The following is a 19692-nucleotide window of genomic DNA, read 5'->3' on the forward strand; positions in this document are numbered from 1 at the left end:
TTTTTTAATACTAAAACAAAGAGACATATTTACAGTTTTCATTATTTATAGGTTATTATGGTAGTATTTTACTGGTCTTATAATTTTTAGACTGAAATGACCTAAAATGATTTTAACATCCTTGGTTATTAATATCTTCAGTAATTTTTGCATTTCATAAATTCATCCCAGGGGCCAGATTGAACACTTTGGCAGGCCGGATTTGGCCCCCGGGCCGCATGTTTGACACCTGTGATAAACAGAGTTGCTTTAATGTCAAGTGTCCCATCCCTTAAATAGACTTGAGATGAATCCAGATGACATTTTGGTGGGAAGTACAGTCACTTCTTCATGTTCAGGATGAGATGAGTCAAAACTGAAGTGTGAAATCCACACTTTCACTGATCTTTTTCTTCCTTTGGTGTAAAGCGTCATTTTATGTAAACATACAAAGTCACCTTTTAATGGAGAAACTTTAATGACTAAATGCCAAACACTGACACAGAGAAAAGACAGACACACTGTTACATTTCCTCCTGTTTTTACCTTTTCTCTAGCTTGTGTACGAGTTCTTTCTGCGTTTCCTGGAGAGCCCAGACTTCCAGCCCTCAATGGCCAAACGCTACGTCGACCAGAAATTTGTCCTGCAGGTAATCTTCTTTCTGTCCTGAAAGATACAGCTTGTCAAAATTTCCTGACATGTTCCAAAAACCTTCAATTGATTTGAAAGATATGAAAAATAAATGAAGTTCTTCTTTGAAACAGCAGCTGTAGCAGACACTGTTCGGGGGCTTTGGTATCTTATAAACTGACCTGAAGTCTCTGTAGTTCTACTTTTACCTTTTTTTTTTTTTGACTTAGTCTAAAACTTCAGTGTAAATGTTCAACTTTTGGATGAGTTGAAACTACTAAAACCATTTTCATCATCTGTGCAGCGGTTTATTCATGTGCAGTGCGTGTATAAGCATCTCTTGGCCACATTTGTTGGTGCATCTTCTTATTTATCTCTATTTTTGTGCGTGCTTGAATCTCCTCTGTTGCTTTTGCGTATTTGCTGAATAATAATGAGAATAAACAGGTCTTTATCTTCTGCAGAGTTATAGCGTCAGGTGTACGGTTAAAGTAGTCACAACAGATCTTCACTTGTGTGCGGTTACAAACACACTGATTATCTTGTGTATTTGTGTGTAGCTCCTGGAGCTGTTTGACAGCGAGGACCCCAGGGAGAGGGAGTACCTAAAGACCATCCTGCACCGTGTCTATGGAAAACTACTGGGTCTCCGAGCCTACATCCGCAAACAGATCAACAACATTTTCCTCAGGTACAGGCTGAAATCTGTAAATCCAATGTAGCTTTAAAGCACAGGCTTTAAAGCTGCTATTTATAGACGTTTAGCATCAATACCTCTAAAATTAGCCAACAAATGATGAGCACATGATCAAGAAGGAGTGCTGTTCTTTGACCTTTGTGCTGCAGGTTTTACTCTGAGTCACAGGAAACAACACATTAAACGTTTTTCATATGTCACAGTGGGAAGTGTGTGCACTTTACATCATAACAACCATCTCATTAGGTCAGTTAGCTGTCTCCCCAGTTGTTAATATGAAATATTCAGATATAATGACCAGTAAAGGTGGCTTCACAGACATTTTGCTATTTCGATATTAACAGGTTTAACCACATTTTATTGGCTAAATGAAAAATACTGCAACTAAATATATATATATATATATATATATATATATATATACACCATGCACCATGGTCGTGGAATAATCTTCAAAAAACTGTAAAACTACACACATTCATTTCTTTTTTTTTCAATTTCTTGTTCATTTTAATGCCTGATACAACTGAAGGTACATTTGTTTGGACAAATATAATAACAACAAAAATAGCTCATAAGAGTTTAATTTCAGAACTGATATCTGTCCATTTTCCATGTTTTGTTGATAATAACCAAAATCACTTCAGTTCTTACATCAATATCTATGGCATTTTACTGACAAAAACAGTGCTTTTAGCCACTCCATATTTTCTTTTCTGTCTGTTTTAGTCACATGATAAACACAGGAGTTAGTACTTGATTGCATAACCATTGTTTTTGATGACTTTTTTTTGGTCTCTCTTTTTTCTCTTTTTTTCACACATTCATTTCTATTAATGACTTTAAAAGTATCATGGAGAATGCAATGAAGGAAGAATGTCACTGTTTTTCTTGATGCCATTATGGCTGAATAGTTGTTATTGTGTTTTATTGTTCAGTGTGTGTCATGTATGTGTTTTATGTTTTTTGGACTTTATGGCTGCTACCTTGGCCAGGTATCCCTTCTAAAAGAGATTCCAAATCTCAATGGGACTTCCTGGTTAAACAAAGGTAAAATAAAATAAAATATATTCAAATAGAAAGACATTTTTTAGGTTAGGAGGAGAATGGTCTCTCCTGCTTGGCTGCTTACAATTTTGGTCTATGAAATATAGTGTGAATGCAGCGTACAAAAACAGGATGAAGAGGATGGAGGACACTTAGCACCATCCTTAATCTGATGAGTAATGTAATGTGTAAGAGATGCAGTCTAATTTAGGCAAACGAAAGTGCTGCATGAAGTATATTAATGTGTCCTTCAGGCATACAAATCCTTTCTGTGTTGTGTTCTCCATTTTGCCTCTATTTGGGAAGTAATGTAGTGATGCAAATCTCTTCAAATGACTGGTTAAACATCTCTGATAAATAACAGTGCTGTGATACGCAATCATTTTTATTCTTCTAAGTTCACCAAGTGCAGGTTATTTGTCGCCCTTTGTTATGTTTGTAATATAATTCAAGCATGCGAGACATGATGCGGCATCAAGTGTTGTTTGTGTCAGTTAAATGGTTTCAGTATCATTCGTTGTTCCTTCAGACAGATACAAGATGTGGAATCTGCTTAAATGTTCTTTTTGTCTGCTTCATGTATCAGAGATGCATTACAGACATGTTGCATCAGGAAATTTGATCATCTCTTTGTAAAAAACAAAAAAAACAAAAAAAACATGGGTAGGTCACTTTACAGGAAAAGAACAGGGTTTTTCATTTCTACTGTTGGAGACCTAGTATTAGTGGCTCCTAACTTTATTGATCTGAAAACTGATGATTGATCTGCTGGTGTATCATTGTAAGCCCTTCTCTGTGTTTGCTTTTTCAGGTTCATATATGAAACTGAGCACTTCAATGGAGTCGCAGAACTACTGGAAATTCTCGGCAGGTTCGTATACGCAGATACATGGACAAATAAACTCAACCAGCTGCTCCTTTTTCGTGAAACAGCTGGTAACCCAGTGAATTAAGCGACCAAGAAAAATGTCAACAAAGCAGAAACACAGCTGTAGCTTTTTATTAAAATTACAATTTGCATTTATGCTCGGTCACATATTATCAACTCTCACTCCTGCTTTCTTATCAAACTGCGATGCAAAGCTCAAGTGATGCAAAAAATAAGAAATGAGGAAAGTCAGGAAGCTATAGAAACAAAAGGTGGGTGCACATTAATAGGAAATAGTTGTTGTGCAGTTTGTTGAATTGTCTCTGGGAGAAGGATAGAAATAGAAATAGTAAAAGAGACTAAAGGAGGTTGTGAGGAGGATAAATAAACATGCCTTGCTCTCTGTTTGTTCACAAATCAGTTGGATCCTGAACAGAAAGTGATAAAAAGACAGAGGGAGACTGAAAATGGAAGACGAGCATTAGCAGAAACGTCTAATGTTGTTTACAGAGCCCAGATTGTTTTTCTTACTCGGTCTGAATGCGAAGCGATGTGAGTGGATTCAGTGTTTTACAAAATAAGCTTTGAGACCCTTCACTTTTGAAGAGAAACAATCTAATTTTTGGACATTAATCTTATTTGATTAAGCTGCGTTTCATAATCTCTTGGAATTGTAGTGAAACCAATATTACCGACTTTGGCTAACTCACAGAGCTGCAGCACAGCAGAGAAGGACTGCCTGGTTTTTTACTGTTTAGAGATGCTGTCTGTTTGACATTTTCTGAGAACAAAGGTTGAGTTTACTCTGAATTAATCAGCTATTTGATATGGTAAGCACACAACCCAGTCCAGGTATGTTCGCCCACTTTCCGGCTAACGTGCAGGTGTTGCGATAAATAAAAGGACATCAGCTTTTAATTTATTCCTTCCATGGTAAGAAAATAAATAAATGTATCTGCCAGTTGTTTGCATAACTGTCAGAGGAAATTAGCCTCATTAGTGCTTAACATTGATAAATATGTGGAGTTTGATGTACAAATAAACGCTGACAATGCTGAGAGACTTAAATATTAATAGCTGGAGGGAGAAAATAGGGATAAACAAAAGAAGTGACAAACAAATCAGTGTAAGAGTCGGTGAATAATCTTATTCTCAAGGGCATACATTTTGGCACGGCATCTAGTTTGTGCCCTTTGTCTTTGTTTTTCATTATCGGACACTAATGTGGCCTTTAAATCATCTTTATTGATGTTATTCACAGAAGAAAGATGCAAATCATTGTTCTCCTGCATAAATTATTCTTTCCATCACTATTTCGGCTCCATTGAGTAAAGTCGAACAGGGCTGACGATGAAAAGAGGCGGTGATTTTTGAGGATTTGGGGGGAATCAGGTGAAGGAGAGAAGCAGGAAGAAGGGAGAGGGGAGGAATGAATGCAAGGTGAGAAAAGGAGGGATGGATGGAGAAGAGAATGAGTTAGTGAACGGTGAGTCAGAAGTGGAGGAAGAGGAGGGAGAGCAGGAGAGGAGAGAGAGGTTTGTATTCATGTTGGTGGTAACAGAGGTATTTATATCTCCTCCCACATAGCGATAGAGATGGGTGAGACAGGATGCATTCTAGAGAAAAAGAGGAAGGAGACAGAAAGAGAGTAAGAGGGAAGCAGAAAGAAAGACTACAGGAACAGCGGGGGGAGATATTACAGATGGAATGTTCTATTAAACAGACAATACTAGAAAATAAAGACAGACAGATACCGAGACATAAACTGACAGCGCAGAGTGGTGCTAAATAAGCTTCAGCCTTTCCAAGTTTAGCTCCCACTCTTCGGCTGCTCATACTTTATTCTCTGTAGGCTGAACTACTGCTATGTCAGTCAGTGAAGTAGTGAACTGAACACACCACGCGTTCGTCCAGTCACTTGGAAGTGGACGCTACCGCCCCAACAACACAACACAACACATGAATGGTTTTACTGGACCAGCAGCATCGTATAGAGTAGGGATGTAATGATATGAAAATTTCATATCACGGTTACTGTGACCAAAATTATCACGGTTATCATTATTATCGCGGTATTATTGAAATTGTGCTCAAAATGTTCAAAAAGTACTAATACACACACTGAAATAATTTAACCAAGTTGTATTCTGAAAAAAAAAAACAAAGAAAAAAACACCACCAACAACAAAAAAATCTAATAAAATATTTGGCACAATGTACCTTCTCTTGGCAGAAACATTCAAATATTAACCCTTAGTGGTCTGAGCCTACTTTGGCTGTTTTTCAGTACTTTTGATTTTGCCTTTATATACTATATAAACAAATGTTTACTATACCCATGTTTGTTATCTTTTTTTTCAGCACAACATCATCTATATCATCTGTCTATTATTTTTTTCACTTTAACTTACTATATCAACACAAAAGGACAGAAAACACAAAAAAATATAAAATCTGATTTGAAAAATGTATATAATTTATCGCATAAATAACACACAGATGCTTAACGAACCTTTTCAAAGAATTTAAAAGTGAATGTTGGTTCCAAATATTAGGTATATACAATTAAAATTGTAATAAATTAAAACTATACTCAAATATTTGACATAAAAACAGATCTTTACATAGGGTTTTTTCCCATTAAAAGCGCAGTAATAAAACACAGTTATCATGATAATTAGAATTTAAATGGTAATACCAACTGTCTGCAATTTTACCGCGGTTTATTGTTTTACCGGTAATCGTTACATCCCCTATTAGGCTAAGGAGGTCGATAGAAATGGATGGAACTGCTGTGTATAACCACTCATTTCTGATTCACAAGGTGGTGGTTCAGTTCAATATCCAATAACATTTCATTCAGTAGGGATTTGGTGAAATTTCAGCTATAGTAACAATTTTGCTTGAATATTTAAGAGACTGTCAGTGAATTAAAGTTATAAATTGTAAAAGAAACCCTAAAAATATGGATGTTAATATTAAGAACTAACCCTAAAGTCATTACATTAAATATCATATGTGTAAGATTTAGCGAGAAATGGAAATCAGTGTGTAATCACGTGAAAATAAATTGTGTTTTTGTTAGAATAGAATGAACTACCACATTTATCACAATGTATTATGGTCAATATTTTATTGTCCTGGCCTTGGTCTTTTGTCACCTGGAAAGAGTTTTAAGGTAACACCCTATCCTGTATAACAAAATTGACAGTACTCTATGGTTTTTGTAATTCTTTTTTTTTGTTGTTGTTGTTTTTGTGGGTTTTTTTGGTTGCTGTTTTTTCTTGTTTGTTTTTTTACATTTGATTTTTGTATTTTTATTGATATATTTTCTCATAACCATATCCTGTTTTATCACTATAAAATGTTTAATGGGTGAAATGAAAGAAAAAACAATAAAAAAGTGAATCACACACAAAAAAAGAATAGAATAAACTCTATATTTTCAGAGGGAGAACGTTTCATGGAGTCTGCTATGTTGCACCTCCTAGTTTCTACACTATTTCTAAAAAGACTTCTCATTTTTCCATTTTATAGCAGATGGCATCCAGCATTATGGTGCATTACCCTCTACTAAGTTTAAGCGTGGACCAGAGTTAATATTCACTTTACAAAAATGTGTCTTAAATAGACAAGGCAAACTCTGTAACCACAGAGATCCTGGAACTTCAGTACTTCAACGTTATTGATTTATAAGTAAATATTGAGCAGTGAACCTTTTAATCAATATTTTTTTGTCAAACTATTGATTTCTCTAGTGAGTTAACACACTGTCTGGGTCTATTTTGCAACAATGACTGGTTTTACCATTACCAGTAAGTGCCAATAAGTGCATTTGTAAATAACAGGAATAAAGCTCAAGATTTACTCATTAAAATAATCAATATTATTAATCATTGTCAGATCTTTTAAAACCAATGAAAGACCAATTTGTTGACAGATACAGCGCAGGTATTTGTTGTCAAATAAATATTCGATCATTTTTTTGTCTCTTTTATTATTATTATTAAATTGTTAAAGGAAAACAAGACATGATATTGGTGATTTATTTTGGTAATAAGCTACCCTGTGCTGTCATCAGTATTCACCTAATGCACTTTGGAATAAAATTCTTGCAATATTCAGTGTATGACACATTATGTTTCCTATTATCTTCAGATTTCATAACTGCCTACTCAAAAAGCTGATTTGGTTACTTCTAATCAAGCTGAAACCATTCACTTAGTAAGAAGATAAAGCTGTGGCAAAACAGTTACTGGATGTTTCTTTAGTGAGACTGCACTCCACTCATAATTAAGCTGTGATGAAAGGTGAACTATTCAGTGGATTTTTAAGATAATTGAAAAATGGGTTCAGTGCACAGTGTACAATAGGTTAAAACAGAGCTGTCTTTTTAACTTAATGCAGTCATGGGACATGATTCAGGATTTTTTTCTTCCACTATCTGCTTTCTGCTGCAGCATCATCAATGGCTTCGCTCTGCCGCTGAAGGCTGAACACAAGCAGTTCCTGGTCCGGGTTCTCATCCCACTTCACACGGCAAAGTCCCTCTCGATCTTCCATGCACAGGTCAGTGATACCAAGAATTCTTTGGTTATTTAATACAAGGTTTATATTATACTCTCCAGGTTTCTAGTGGGTTTTGATGCTGTGATGGCCTTTTGTTGTTGCTATTTTACTGAAAAAAAAAAGAGATTTGACCTATACTATTACAAAATTTACACAGCGAAAATCGAAATCTTACCAAGTGTATTTTTCTCGTTTCTAGTCAAAATATTTCATCACACTTAAAATAAGACATAATCACCTAAAGAGTAACTTTTTAGTGAAATGTAAGAACTTATTTTTAGACAATAGATCTTAAAAATCTCATTTCAAGAAATCTTACCAAGATAATTTTCACTAGTTCCATTGGCAGATTTTTTGCTTAATTCAAGAATATTTTTGCTTAATTCAAGCAAAAAAAATCTGCCAATGGAACAAATGAAAATGTTCTTCTTAAGATTTGTTGAAATAAGATTTTATAGATCGATTGTCTAAAAATAAGTTCTGATATCTCACTGAAAAGTTACTCTTTAGGTGATTATGTCTTATTTCAAGTGTGATAAGATATTTTGACCAGAAATGAGAAAAATACACTTAGTAAGATTTTGCAGTATACAAATTGTGAAATAGAGCTGCTTATTTATTTCTAGTTTGGTGAAGTATAGACAACCCTCCAGTTTTAAAAAGTTTTCAGAAAAAAAAACACTTCTGTTCATGCTTTTCACTGTAGAGTTGTGAAGAAATATCTGCAGTGTTTTTCTGTTTTCTCAGCTCATGAAAACAGACTGAAATAGCCTTTTTTTTTAGAACAAGTACTGTTACTAGTTTCTCTTGAAATTTCATATTTTTATACAAATAGACAAAGTGATATGTGATGCCACAAGTGAATATATTGATTCATATAGTGTTAATTTCCTATAATGAGTCAAAAGTAAATGAAACCTCATACCAAAGCTGCAGGCTCATCTGTGCAAGTGAAGGTTTGTTTTTTTTTTGCAATGTATAAAATCAATCACTAGGAGGCAGAAGTGAGTCATAGATAGAAGTGCAGACACTTAAATTTCACTCTGTGTGTGTGTGTCGTTTTTTTGGTTTGTTTTGTGCTTCTGTATGAGTATGTGTGTTTAGTTTGAGTTAACATAATATTTGATGACACAGATGGCAGCCAGTGTTGTGTGTTTGTGTGCGCTTGTGTGTGCATTGTATTTGATTATGCAAAAGGTACGGTTTGTTCTCCACAAACTGGTGTGAGATGTGTGTTTATGTGAGTGTATTCTGGGTCTCAGCATCACCGTGCCCTACATTTCTCCTCCCTGTCTCTCTCCCTGTGGTTCAAACACATACATTATTCACACACTTGAACACACACACACACACACACAGTTTGACAGGGTCACGGGGGAAACAGCGAGTGGACAGTTCAGTGTGTTCAGTAGATGAGGCTGTGCAGCTCTGACCTAATTGTGGATTAAATATGAAACTCTGACATCACAGCAGCACCTTTTAATCAACTTTAAAGGTTCCTCGGCAATGTGGAATACATCTGAATCCTCCATCCAGTAACCTGTGAAGGGTTTTCTCATTTCTGTTCATGTTACTAAATGGTAATAGCAGCTGTTAGAGCTGTATTGTGTAGCCACAACAACATTGATCCAAGGATTTCAAAAAGCAAACACGGGGTGCATCACTGAATGTGACTGAAATCACGAATAATATGGCTTTTACTCTGTATAAAAGACCCACATAGTACAGTGGGACACTATCTTCATTCATTCCCAGGTCAAATGATTCTGCAGTCGTCACAATTATTTATGTGTACCCGCTTTTCACCCATTTTTGTGACGTGATCCTATGGCACGTGCCGTCAGCCACAAATTCCATCCGTCTCTGTTGAAGCAGCACTCAAAAGTCGCTCAGTCTGTGTTGAGTTTGCAAGAAACACGGATGTAGAAGATATAAAATTGTAACCACTGTAACTTTGTCGCAGGCCTCCATGACACTTTCTATTGCTCCCTGTTTTAACATGATACAGGAAAACGGCAGGAAAACTCATTTTCTGGCAAAGACGAAGCGGTCATTCACCTATTTTTATTAAGTGATTAAATACATATGGATTTGCAAAATGATTATACATACAAACCATTGTGGATAGTCATGTTAATATACTCAACAAAAGAAAGAATTATGCACATAGAGAGATTTATGGTCAAAATGTAACGTCAGTTGTTACAAAATTTTTGTAAAAATTATTACAAGTTTTTGGAAATAAAGACCAAAACATTGAGAATAAATACTAATCCACACTAATGCCACATAAAAGGGCAACGGCCACATGTCTTTGACGTCATGTCAATGCAATCCTTGAGTTTCTAAACTAAAACAAGATGAGGTGCATTTCCAAAAGTCTCTGTTTTGAGGGAATAGAAATGCCAGAGCAATGTAGATGAGGTGTAGAGATAGCAAAATTTTTGCATTTTAATTATAAATAGGCTTTGATATGCTATGTGCAGCCTGAAATTAATAGTTTATACGTGAAAATTTTCCATAAGGTGCGGTTTGTTGAAGCTAAATTAACATTTCATTTCAACCTCCGTTCATCTTGACACGTGCATCGACAAATACCTGCACAGAGCGTTGCTACTAGCTACATGCATTACTTTTGTTGTTTGGTTTTTAAAAAAAGTAATTAAAATAGCTCTAAAAGTATGACTTATCCTTACATAGTGCTGCATTTGACCTGTCACCTTGACAGATCAGTATCAGTAAAACTCAGCCTTCAAAAAGACAACAATACCCATAATCCTTTGTCATCATCTCAGTGCAATCCTTGAGTTTCTGAACGAAAACAAGCTGATGTGCATTTCCAAAAGTCTCTGTTTTGAGGATATAGAAACGCCAGAGCAGTGTAGATGAGGTTTAGAGATAGCACAAGTTATGTGTTTTAATTATTAATAGGCCTCACTACAGTATGTGCAGCCTGAAGTCAATAGTTTATTTGTGAAAATTTTCCATAAGGTGCAGTTTGTTGAAGCTAAATTAACGTTTTATTTCGACCTCCGTTAATCTTGACATGTGCATCAACAAATACCTGCACAGAGCTTTGCTACTAGCTACCAGCATTACTTTTGTTGTTTGGTGAATAAAAAATTAATTAAAATAGCTCTAAAAGTATGACTTCACCTGCTTACGTAGTGCCGCATTTGACCTGTCACCTTGACAGATCAGCATCAGTAAAACTCAGCCTAAAAAAAGACAACAATACCCATCACCCTTTGTCATCATGCCAGTGTAATCCTTGAGTTTCTCAACTAAAACAAGCTGAGGTGCATTTCCAAAAGTCTCTGTTTTGAGGATATAGAAACACCAGAGCAGTGTAGATAAGGTGTAGAGATAGCACAAGTTATGTGTTTTAATTATTAATAGGCCTCACTACAGTATGTGCAGCCTGAAGTCAATAGTTTATTCGTGAAAATTTTCCATAAGGTGCGGTTTGTTGAAACTAAATTAACATTTTATTTCGACCTCCGTTCATCTTGACACATGCATTGACAAATACCTGCACAGAGCGTTGCTACTAGCTACATGCATTACTTTTGTTGTTTGGTGTATAAAAAAGTAATTAAAATAGCTCTAAAAGTATGACTTCACCTTACATAGTGCTGCATTTGACCTGTCACCTTGACAGATCAATATCAGTAAAACTCAGCCTTCAAAAAGACAACAATACCCATAATCCTTAGCCTAACAACGGCCTCCAGCACCCACAAAGCCCGGCCTGACAACAGAATCCAACATCATATTTACCCACAGACATTTCTCTAATGCCTCGCTAATACTTTAAATAGTATGACCGCTCAGCACCTTTATTTTAATCCTCCTCTTTTTCCTATTTCCATGGTTTTATTCAAAGTTGACATCCCTCCTTTCACTGTTCCCTTTTTTTTTTAGCCTCCGCTCCCTCCTTCCCCCTGCCTCTGTAACTATGTTGTGGTGCTAATGAAGGACATGGAGCGAGAGGAGATGATAAACAAGAAAGGTGTCTGCCTATGAGAAAGAAAAGAGATTATACTGTAGAGAGGATTTAGCGAAAGAGATGAAAGCTGTGGAAGATGTGAAAACCACACAGACGGACGGACAGACAGACGGTGTATGTGCAAGTCAAGAAACAATCAGAAAAAAAAAAGATAAGACAGCGAGGATCTGTGAATGTGGCGCTGAACAACATCTACTGTAACTATGACAATCAGACAATCTTCTATTAACAGTTTTAATGGTATTTGAGCTTGCTAAAGTCGTCTGAAAGGGTCCGATCTGGTCAAAAATGTGAACGGGGCGAATAAATAAATGAGAAAGAAGGAAAAGACAGAGAGGGAGAGACAAGAGGTCTAAACTCTATCTCACATTGCCCTCAAGGGACTTCATGTGTGTGACATCAGTCCTTCCGAAGTAAACACACGCACACACAGTCTCCGTCGCCACGGTGCCCACTCGCCACGGCAACAGACCTGGGTGGAGGGGGTAACACACAGACACACACACACTCATATGCACAATCACACATACAGGACGCACACACTGGCTGAATAATAGCGAATGATTACGGTTCATATAAGAGACAAGAACTGATGCACGTACACACACACACACACACACACACACACAGAAACAAACTTGTGACACACCACTCCCCTCGGAAAACTTGTCTTTCCGATCTTCAGCAGTTTGTAATCCTGAGGGATAAGTGCTAAGATCCCCCTTGTCTGCTTGTCAGCCTCAGGGAACGTGTGTACATGTGCGTTAGTGTGTGTTCTTGTGTGTGTTTTAACCTCATCTCCTCTGACCCTACAGCTGGCCTACTGTGTGGTGCAGTTTATGGAGAAAGATGCTACTGTCACTGAATATGTAAGTGTCCGTTCATGCCCTTAACTACCATTCTCTCATTTATTTGTTTTCATTATTGTCCACTGAATCTGTTGCTATGCTGTTATTATGACGACACGGATGGATAACATGGCCAAAAAGATCACAATTCATGATGTGAATAGTGATCTTTGTACTCAGGTTTGATGTATTTGGGCAAAGACACATAGATTCCATTTTTTGTACACTAAAACATTGTTCCTCGCCTTGATTCTGCTTTGTCAATGATGAAAATGAGAATCATTGTGGTTTTGCTGCCATAGAATGACATATTTTCCTACAGCTGCTCAGAACAGACATTTTTTTTGTTTGTTTTTTTTTGTTTCACCGTATTAGCTCATAAAGACCCAGTGCAACTTTTGTGGCAGTTTCCAAGTGGATTATTCTCGATTTATCATCATTTATTGTAATATTCTCCTCTTTATTTTGCGTTTTTTCAGTAAAAATCATGTATTTTTCTGAATTTCATTTACTGATCATGCTGATGTTCCAAAATAGCTCAGAGTAAATTAAATGGTTATATCAGAAACAGAGAAAACTGAAGAAAAACTGAGTTTTTCAGCAAACTATATCATTAACCGAACATAAACAAAGTGTCTTCATCTACTGTCATCATGGGTTTTACTGGTGAATCAGTGTTGAAGAAGATGATGGTGTTTCCACGGTAACTACAAAGCCTCTGAACGTCCAAATGGGTCATATCTGATGACCATGAAAAGATGATAAACTGTATTTTTACACCAATTATTCACATGTATTGATTGGATTAGTGGATCAATGAGTATTAAACATTTTAGATCAGAAGATGCTTTTGATCAACAGTGGATGTTTGGGTCTTTATGGGTTAATGCACATTACCGTCACTTACTATATTTTAGTGCAGATCACAGTTAATGTCCCTTTGAATAAAAATCTAGCAGAGTAAACACAGGCTGTAACCACCTATGTGAGAGTGAACCCTGCCTCTTCACTGCCATATTTTACTAAATATCACACACAGAACTTAAAACTACTGAATTCTTCATTAAGTCAGGGTTTTTTTGCAGTAATGCTCAGTTATCTGTACATTCCCATACATATGACGTTAAAGGTATGACTATTTCCGCTATTTATCATTATTGTGGCATTAAAATCACTGCATAATCTAAATAAAGACTTATAATTGCCAGAGAACAATAACTTAATTATAAAATAGCTATAAAAAATAATGTATTTTACTTACAAAAATTACATTCCAGCAGCAGGTTTCAATTTCTGACACTTAATCAAACATTTGACTTCAAGCCTTTGTTGACTTTCTGCATGAAGGTGTGGGAAGATAGGACTGGAAAGATATTTTACGTTTGACCTGTCATATCTCCGATCTGGAGTGTATCATCTAATTTAAAACCCACGCTGTCTGCCCCTCAAATGTCACATAATGTCTGCCTCTGTCACCTGTCCCCTGCATCTGGAACCTCAGTCAAACTTTGTCGACTTCTGAAATGCCTCAGTGACAAGTTTTTTGGTTTCAGAATAGATTTTAAAGTTCACAATTCATCGACAGATTTAAGCCCAGAGTACATTAGAGATTTAAGTATGAACTGAGTAGGACTCTTAGATCTATCAACTCAGGTTAATTCAAGCCCAGAGTCCAGACTAAATATGAAGTTGCGTTTAGCTGCTGTGCTGCAAACAACTGCAACAAACTGTCAGTAGAGATTTAATTTACCACAAATGTAGACAGTTTTAAAAAGGGTTCTCGCGGGGTCTTAACCCTGTAAAACCTGAACCATTAAATCATTGACAGAAAATTCAATTTCTTTGAAACTGGAGCCTTTATTGGTCCTTCTGAACAACCAAAACATTTTTTTCAAATATCAATTTCCATGTATGAATTAAAATTTTGTATCATATTTGATACATCGGGTCTCAATGCTTAAATATAATTATTTTTGAACAAACAAAAACATAGTATAACACAAACATGTCTAACAAATTGGTAATTCCTTTTCAAAACTGGCAAAGTTCTGCCTCCTTCCTCATTAATGACAGTCTTGTAGTGTCACAGGAAAAGCCTCTGGTGAATGAATTCCTCCCCCTGGTGGATTATCAGTGTATTGCATGTATCTAATTGTATACATCAGGTTTTTCAAGAAAAAAAAATCACACTGATCATGTAGAACAAAACTCATGTATCAAATATGATATGTTTGGCGTTATAAGGTTAAAAAGTCTTAAAAGCCTTGAATTTACAAATGTGCATTGAATACCTTAAAAAAGTCTTTAAAAGGTATTAAATTTGATGTGGTAGGTCTAAAGGTCTGCAAAGAAAGTAATGTTAGTCTACTCAGTTCCACCCTTTCCAACCCAACAATTTATGTTGAAATTAGGAACCAATTTTTGGTAACTTTGCAGCCCCCAGTGAAGAATGATTCGGAACGATGGGAATCTAGACGTTCGAGTAAGTAAATAAATTTTCCTAAATAGGCTGTGAACTGGGCATTAAATTCTGTTCTAAGTAGTTTTAAAAAGGTCTTAAAAAGTCTTAAATTTAACTTGTAGAAACTTGTAGGAACCCTGTTAAAATCTAGGTTGAAAATATTAATCCTTTCATTTGCTTATGAATGCGCTCTATATCTTACAATCTATTCTTATTGCAGTGTAAATCGGAAATCTGAATTAATTTTTATTGCTGTGTAAGTCTGGAGGACTGTTTATTCTTTTAATCATTTAATATAGAGTTTATAAAATCATTTTATTCTTTCTATTATTGTTTTGGGCATTCTGTACTCTCTTCTAATTTTTTTTTTTTTAATTATTCTGATCTTCTATCATTTAATAAAAGCACTTTGTTCTTATTTCTCTCTGGATGTTCCTTTTACTTACCAGCACTTTGAACCACTTTTGTTAATGAAATATAATTGAAATGCACCACATAAATAAACCCATCTTGCCTTTGTTTTCTATAACCAGGTCTTTGCCTTCCAAATTGCAGTTAATCATGCTGCTCTTCACATGTTTCTGTGTAAATCATGTCAGAAAAGCATCTGATATGAAAAGTCATCTTTCCAATCAGCAGACTGGTATATTATGCTAGAGGGTCTTTTTACAACATTAATGAAGCATGGATCCACTTAGAACGTTTTGTGAAGTTTGGAAACAGGACTGGAAACAGGATGAGAATAAAATGGTACTATGTAATATTGTATGGTTGTTTTCACACCTCCAAGTTCATGCATTGTTCCAGCCAGTGAAGGTTTTTCTGGCTGTATAGGTTGTGGTGTAACTGGGTTGTCCAACACTAGGTGGTCTTGGGGGGATTGTTGACCGGTGGGACAAAGCAGGGATTCCCAGTAGCTCCAGCTATGCAGGTTAGCTGCTTTTTTGCCATGACCTGACATCAACCTTTTAGGGTTAGGGTTCTGAAACCTGAGCAGTGGTATAACTATATATCCATAAATCACTGAAATGGCAAACTGTAGACATCTGTATGCTCCAGTGTTAATTTTTATGTAAAAGGTGTTATTGTGTCAGAAAAAAACAACAAAACAAAACACAAAATGACTGCATAACTTAACTTTAATCATTAACCTTTTAGCCCCTGACGTGTCCATGACAAGTGTTCTGAATGTATGATTTATTTTAAATATTCATAACAATTCAACCGTTTACTCAGTAGGAAAAATTTTAACACCTATTGACAAAATAGACCTTGCCCTTTTAATAATAATAATAATAATAATGGATTAGATTTTATATAGCGCTTTTCTAGACACCCAAAGCACTTTACATTATTGATCCATTATTCATTCGCTCTCACATTCTCCCTCTGGTGGTGGTAAACTACATCTGTATCCACAGCTGTCCTGGGGCAGACTGACAGAAGCGTGGCTGCCAATTCACGCCTATGGCCCCTCCGACCACCACCAAACATTCATACGCATTCATACACCAGTGTGAGTGGCACTAGAGGCAAGGAGGGTGAAGTGTCTTGCTCAAGGACACAACGGACTGACTAGGATAGAGCTGGATTTGAACTGCCAACCCTTCGGTCATTGGACGACCCACTCCACCACCTGAGCCATGGCTGCCATGTTCAAAGACATCTGAGCATGCTCAGTGCACCCCCCAGCCACTTGTGTAATGGGGGGTAAATTACTGAGCCGTGAGTGAGATCGACTCACTATAAAAATAGACGGTTTCATTCATTCATTCATTCATTCATTCATTCATTCATTTTCTGAACCCACTTTATCCTCACTAGGGTCACAGGGGTCACTGGAGCCTATCCCAGCTACTTAAGGGTGAAGGAGGAGTACACCCTGGACATGTTGCCAGTTCATCGCAGGGCTGACATATAGAGACAAACAACCACTCTCACATTCACACCTATGGGCAATTTAGATTAACCGATTAACTATTATCAGTACATGTCTTTGGATGGTGGGAGGAAGCTGGAGTATCCAGAGAGAACCCACGCATACAAGGGGAGAAGATATAAACTCCACTCAGAAAGGGCCCACCCCCAAAATAGATGTTTTTTTTTTTTTTTTTTACACAGTTTTTCTTGTTTTTTGTTTTTACTGTTATTTGCGGTGTTGTGATGAATTTCCTTTATTTTTTTTTTTACTGTGTTTTTACTGAGTTTTGACTGTGTAACTACTTTTTGGAGTTCAACCAGGTGCCAAAAAGCAGCTGAACTGATTTAGAAAAAAGAGCCCCAAAACAAAAACTACTGGGCCAAAATTCAAATATTGTTGTTCACTATGTTACAGTTCACAGTTTACGTTAAACAGCCTAAAAACCTGTAAAACTTCAATTCCTCTTTGTCTTTTTCTGTTGTTCTACCCTGTTTTGACACCTAAAAAACACAGTAAAATAAAATGACTGCCAGATGTTGAAAGTAGAAGGATTCTTGAAGAAAAGGAACACAAGGAAAGCAGCCCATTTCATTGAAATAATGTGTCAGGGGTTAAAGGGTTAATATGCAGGAGTAGATCCAGTGCAGGACATTTTTCTTAATGCACAAGAATATGAATTAATGGAATTGGTGCAGATGGATGCCAGCCAGTTACCCTGTCGAGCTAAAGGCTGCATTGTTTATTCCCGTTAATGTGTTTCTTATTGTTTCTGCAGATCATCAGAGGGTTGCTCAAGTACTGGCCAAAAACCTGCACGCAGAAAGAGGTGAGACAGCTGATACTAAAAGAGCTGATGGTTTGCTGAACCGCTCCCATTAGTCACTGCTGTCAGAACAAAAAAACAGCGGTTCTCTCAAGTTCCTCTGAATATTAACTGTTTGTTGTTCTTGTGGGATTTATTCTTATTATGTGATGCTCAGATTCCTCCTAGACAGACACTGCTGAGGATATCATCATACTGCATGCTTTATGTGTTGAATTATATATGTGTGTTTGTGTGTGTTTAAGGTGATGTTCCTGGGGGAGATTGAGGAGATCCTGGACGTCATCGAGCCGTCTCAGTTCATCCGGGTCCAGGAGCCGCTCTTCAAACAGATCGCAGCCTGTATCTCCAGCCCTCACTTCCAGGTAAAAACCCTGAATCCTTGCTTTAAAACCACATTGGAAGTCTTTTTGGGAGATTGCCTTGCTTTTTTAAATGGAATTATGCATTTTAAAACATTTCCCTGTGGTCTACATAAACTGTAAATGCTATGCTTGGGTCTGAATTCTTCATTAATTCAACTCCACAGGTCCATCTTCAACCCTATTTCTCAGTAATGACACCAGAAAGGTCGTTTTGAATGCTGGCCCTTTAAATGCAAATGAGACAATTCAGGCCCCACCCCCTCCAGGTTGTTGACCGTGCCGCTCTGTCCCGTTCAACCACTTGTGCTCATTTATAAAACTGAACATTTTAGGTAATCGGCTCGAAGTTTGGACATACTCTCAGTATGGACTACAACCACTGCTGCTGATTAACAATTATGTCGTACTCGGAGAAATGTTCGTCAGAAGTCTGGACCTTATACAGGGTGGAGAAGCAAATTTTACAATGAACATTTAGTTGTTTTTTCTCAGCAGGCACTACGCCAATTGTTTTGAAACCAAACATATATTGATGTCATAATCATACCTAACACTATTATCCATACCTTTTCAGAAACTTTTGCCCATATGAGTAATCAGGAAAGCAAACGTCAAAGAGTGTGTGATTTGCTGAATGCACTCGTCACACCAAAGGAGATTTGAAAAATAGTTGGAGTGTCCATAAAGACTGTTTATAATGGAAAGAAGAGAATGACTATGAGCAAAACTATTATGAGAAAGTCTGGAAGTGGAGGAAGCAACAAAAAACGTACCAAAGCTTTTATTAAAGCTCTCAAATCCAAAATCCTAAAGGATCCAACCAAATCCATGAGAAAAATGGCAATTGAGCTTGAGGTAGACAACAAGACCGTTAGAAATGCAGTAAAATATGATTTGAAGTTAAAATCTTACACAAGAACACCAAAACACTTGTTGACAACAGCTATGAAGGAAAAGAGATTGGAAAGGTGCAAGAAAATTATTACATGGTTCAAGAAAAAGTCCTCCATTGTAACGATCTTTTCAGATGAAAAGATCTTCACTGTCGATGCTGTTCTGAACCGCAGAAATGACAGATTTATCGCAAAATCTCCTTTGGTGTGACGAGTGCATTCAGCAAATCACTCACTCTTTGACGTTTGCTTTCCTGATTGCTCATATGGGCAAAAGTTTCTGAAAAGGTATAGTGTTAGGTATGATTATGACATCAATATATGTTTGGTTTCAAAACAATTGACGTAGTGCCTGAGAAAAAACAACTAAATGTTCATTGTAAATTTTGCTTCCCCACCCTGTATGTGCAAATGTTACAACGTAACTAGTTATAAATGTAACAAATTAAGCAGGAATTAAAACAGGTTGTAGAAATCCACTCAATTTTTGCCAAAATGAATATAAAGATATATTTGCAACACCTGGAGGGTTCAAATTCAAACTTTATGAACTATTCGGGTCCAAATACACAAATAAATAT

At 36.5% G+C, this 19692-nt stretch overlaps 1 protein-coding gene across 1 annotated transcript in view; it reads left to right on the forward strand.

Moving 5' to 3' along the window:
- Positions 1 to 19692, forward strand: part of ppp2r5b (protein phosphatase 2, regulatory subunit B', beta) — a 76596-nt gene that overhangs the window by 45751 nt on the left and 11153 nt on the right. Inside the window, exons 5-11 of the mRNA XM_030162136.1 lie at positions 537 to 629; positions 1171 to 1301; positions 3166 to 3225; positions 7683 to 7791; positions 12616 to 12669; positions 17806 to 17856; positions 18099 to 18218. Of these exons, the coding sequence (XP_030017996.1) occupies positions 537 to 629; positions 1171 to 1301; positions 3166 to 3225; positions 7683 to 7791; positions 12616 to 12669; positions 17806 to 17856; positions 18099 to 18218 (618 nt within the window). The remainder of the gene's footprint in view (positions 1 to 536; positions 630 to 1170; positions 1302 to 3165; positions 3226 to 7682; positions 7792 to 12615; positions 12670 to 17805; positions 17857 to 18098; positions 18219 to 19692) is intronic.

The sequence above is a fragment of the Sphaeramia orbicularis genome, chromosome 18 (genome assembly GCF_902148855.1).
Source record: "Sphaeramia orbicularis chromosome 18, fSphaOr1.1, whole genome shotgun sequence".
Lineage (NCBI taxonomy): Eukaryota > Metazoa > Chordata > Actinopteri > Kurtiformes > Apogonidae > Sphaeramia > Sphaeramia orbicularis.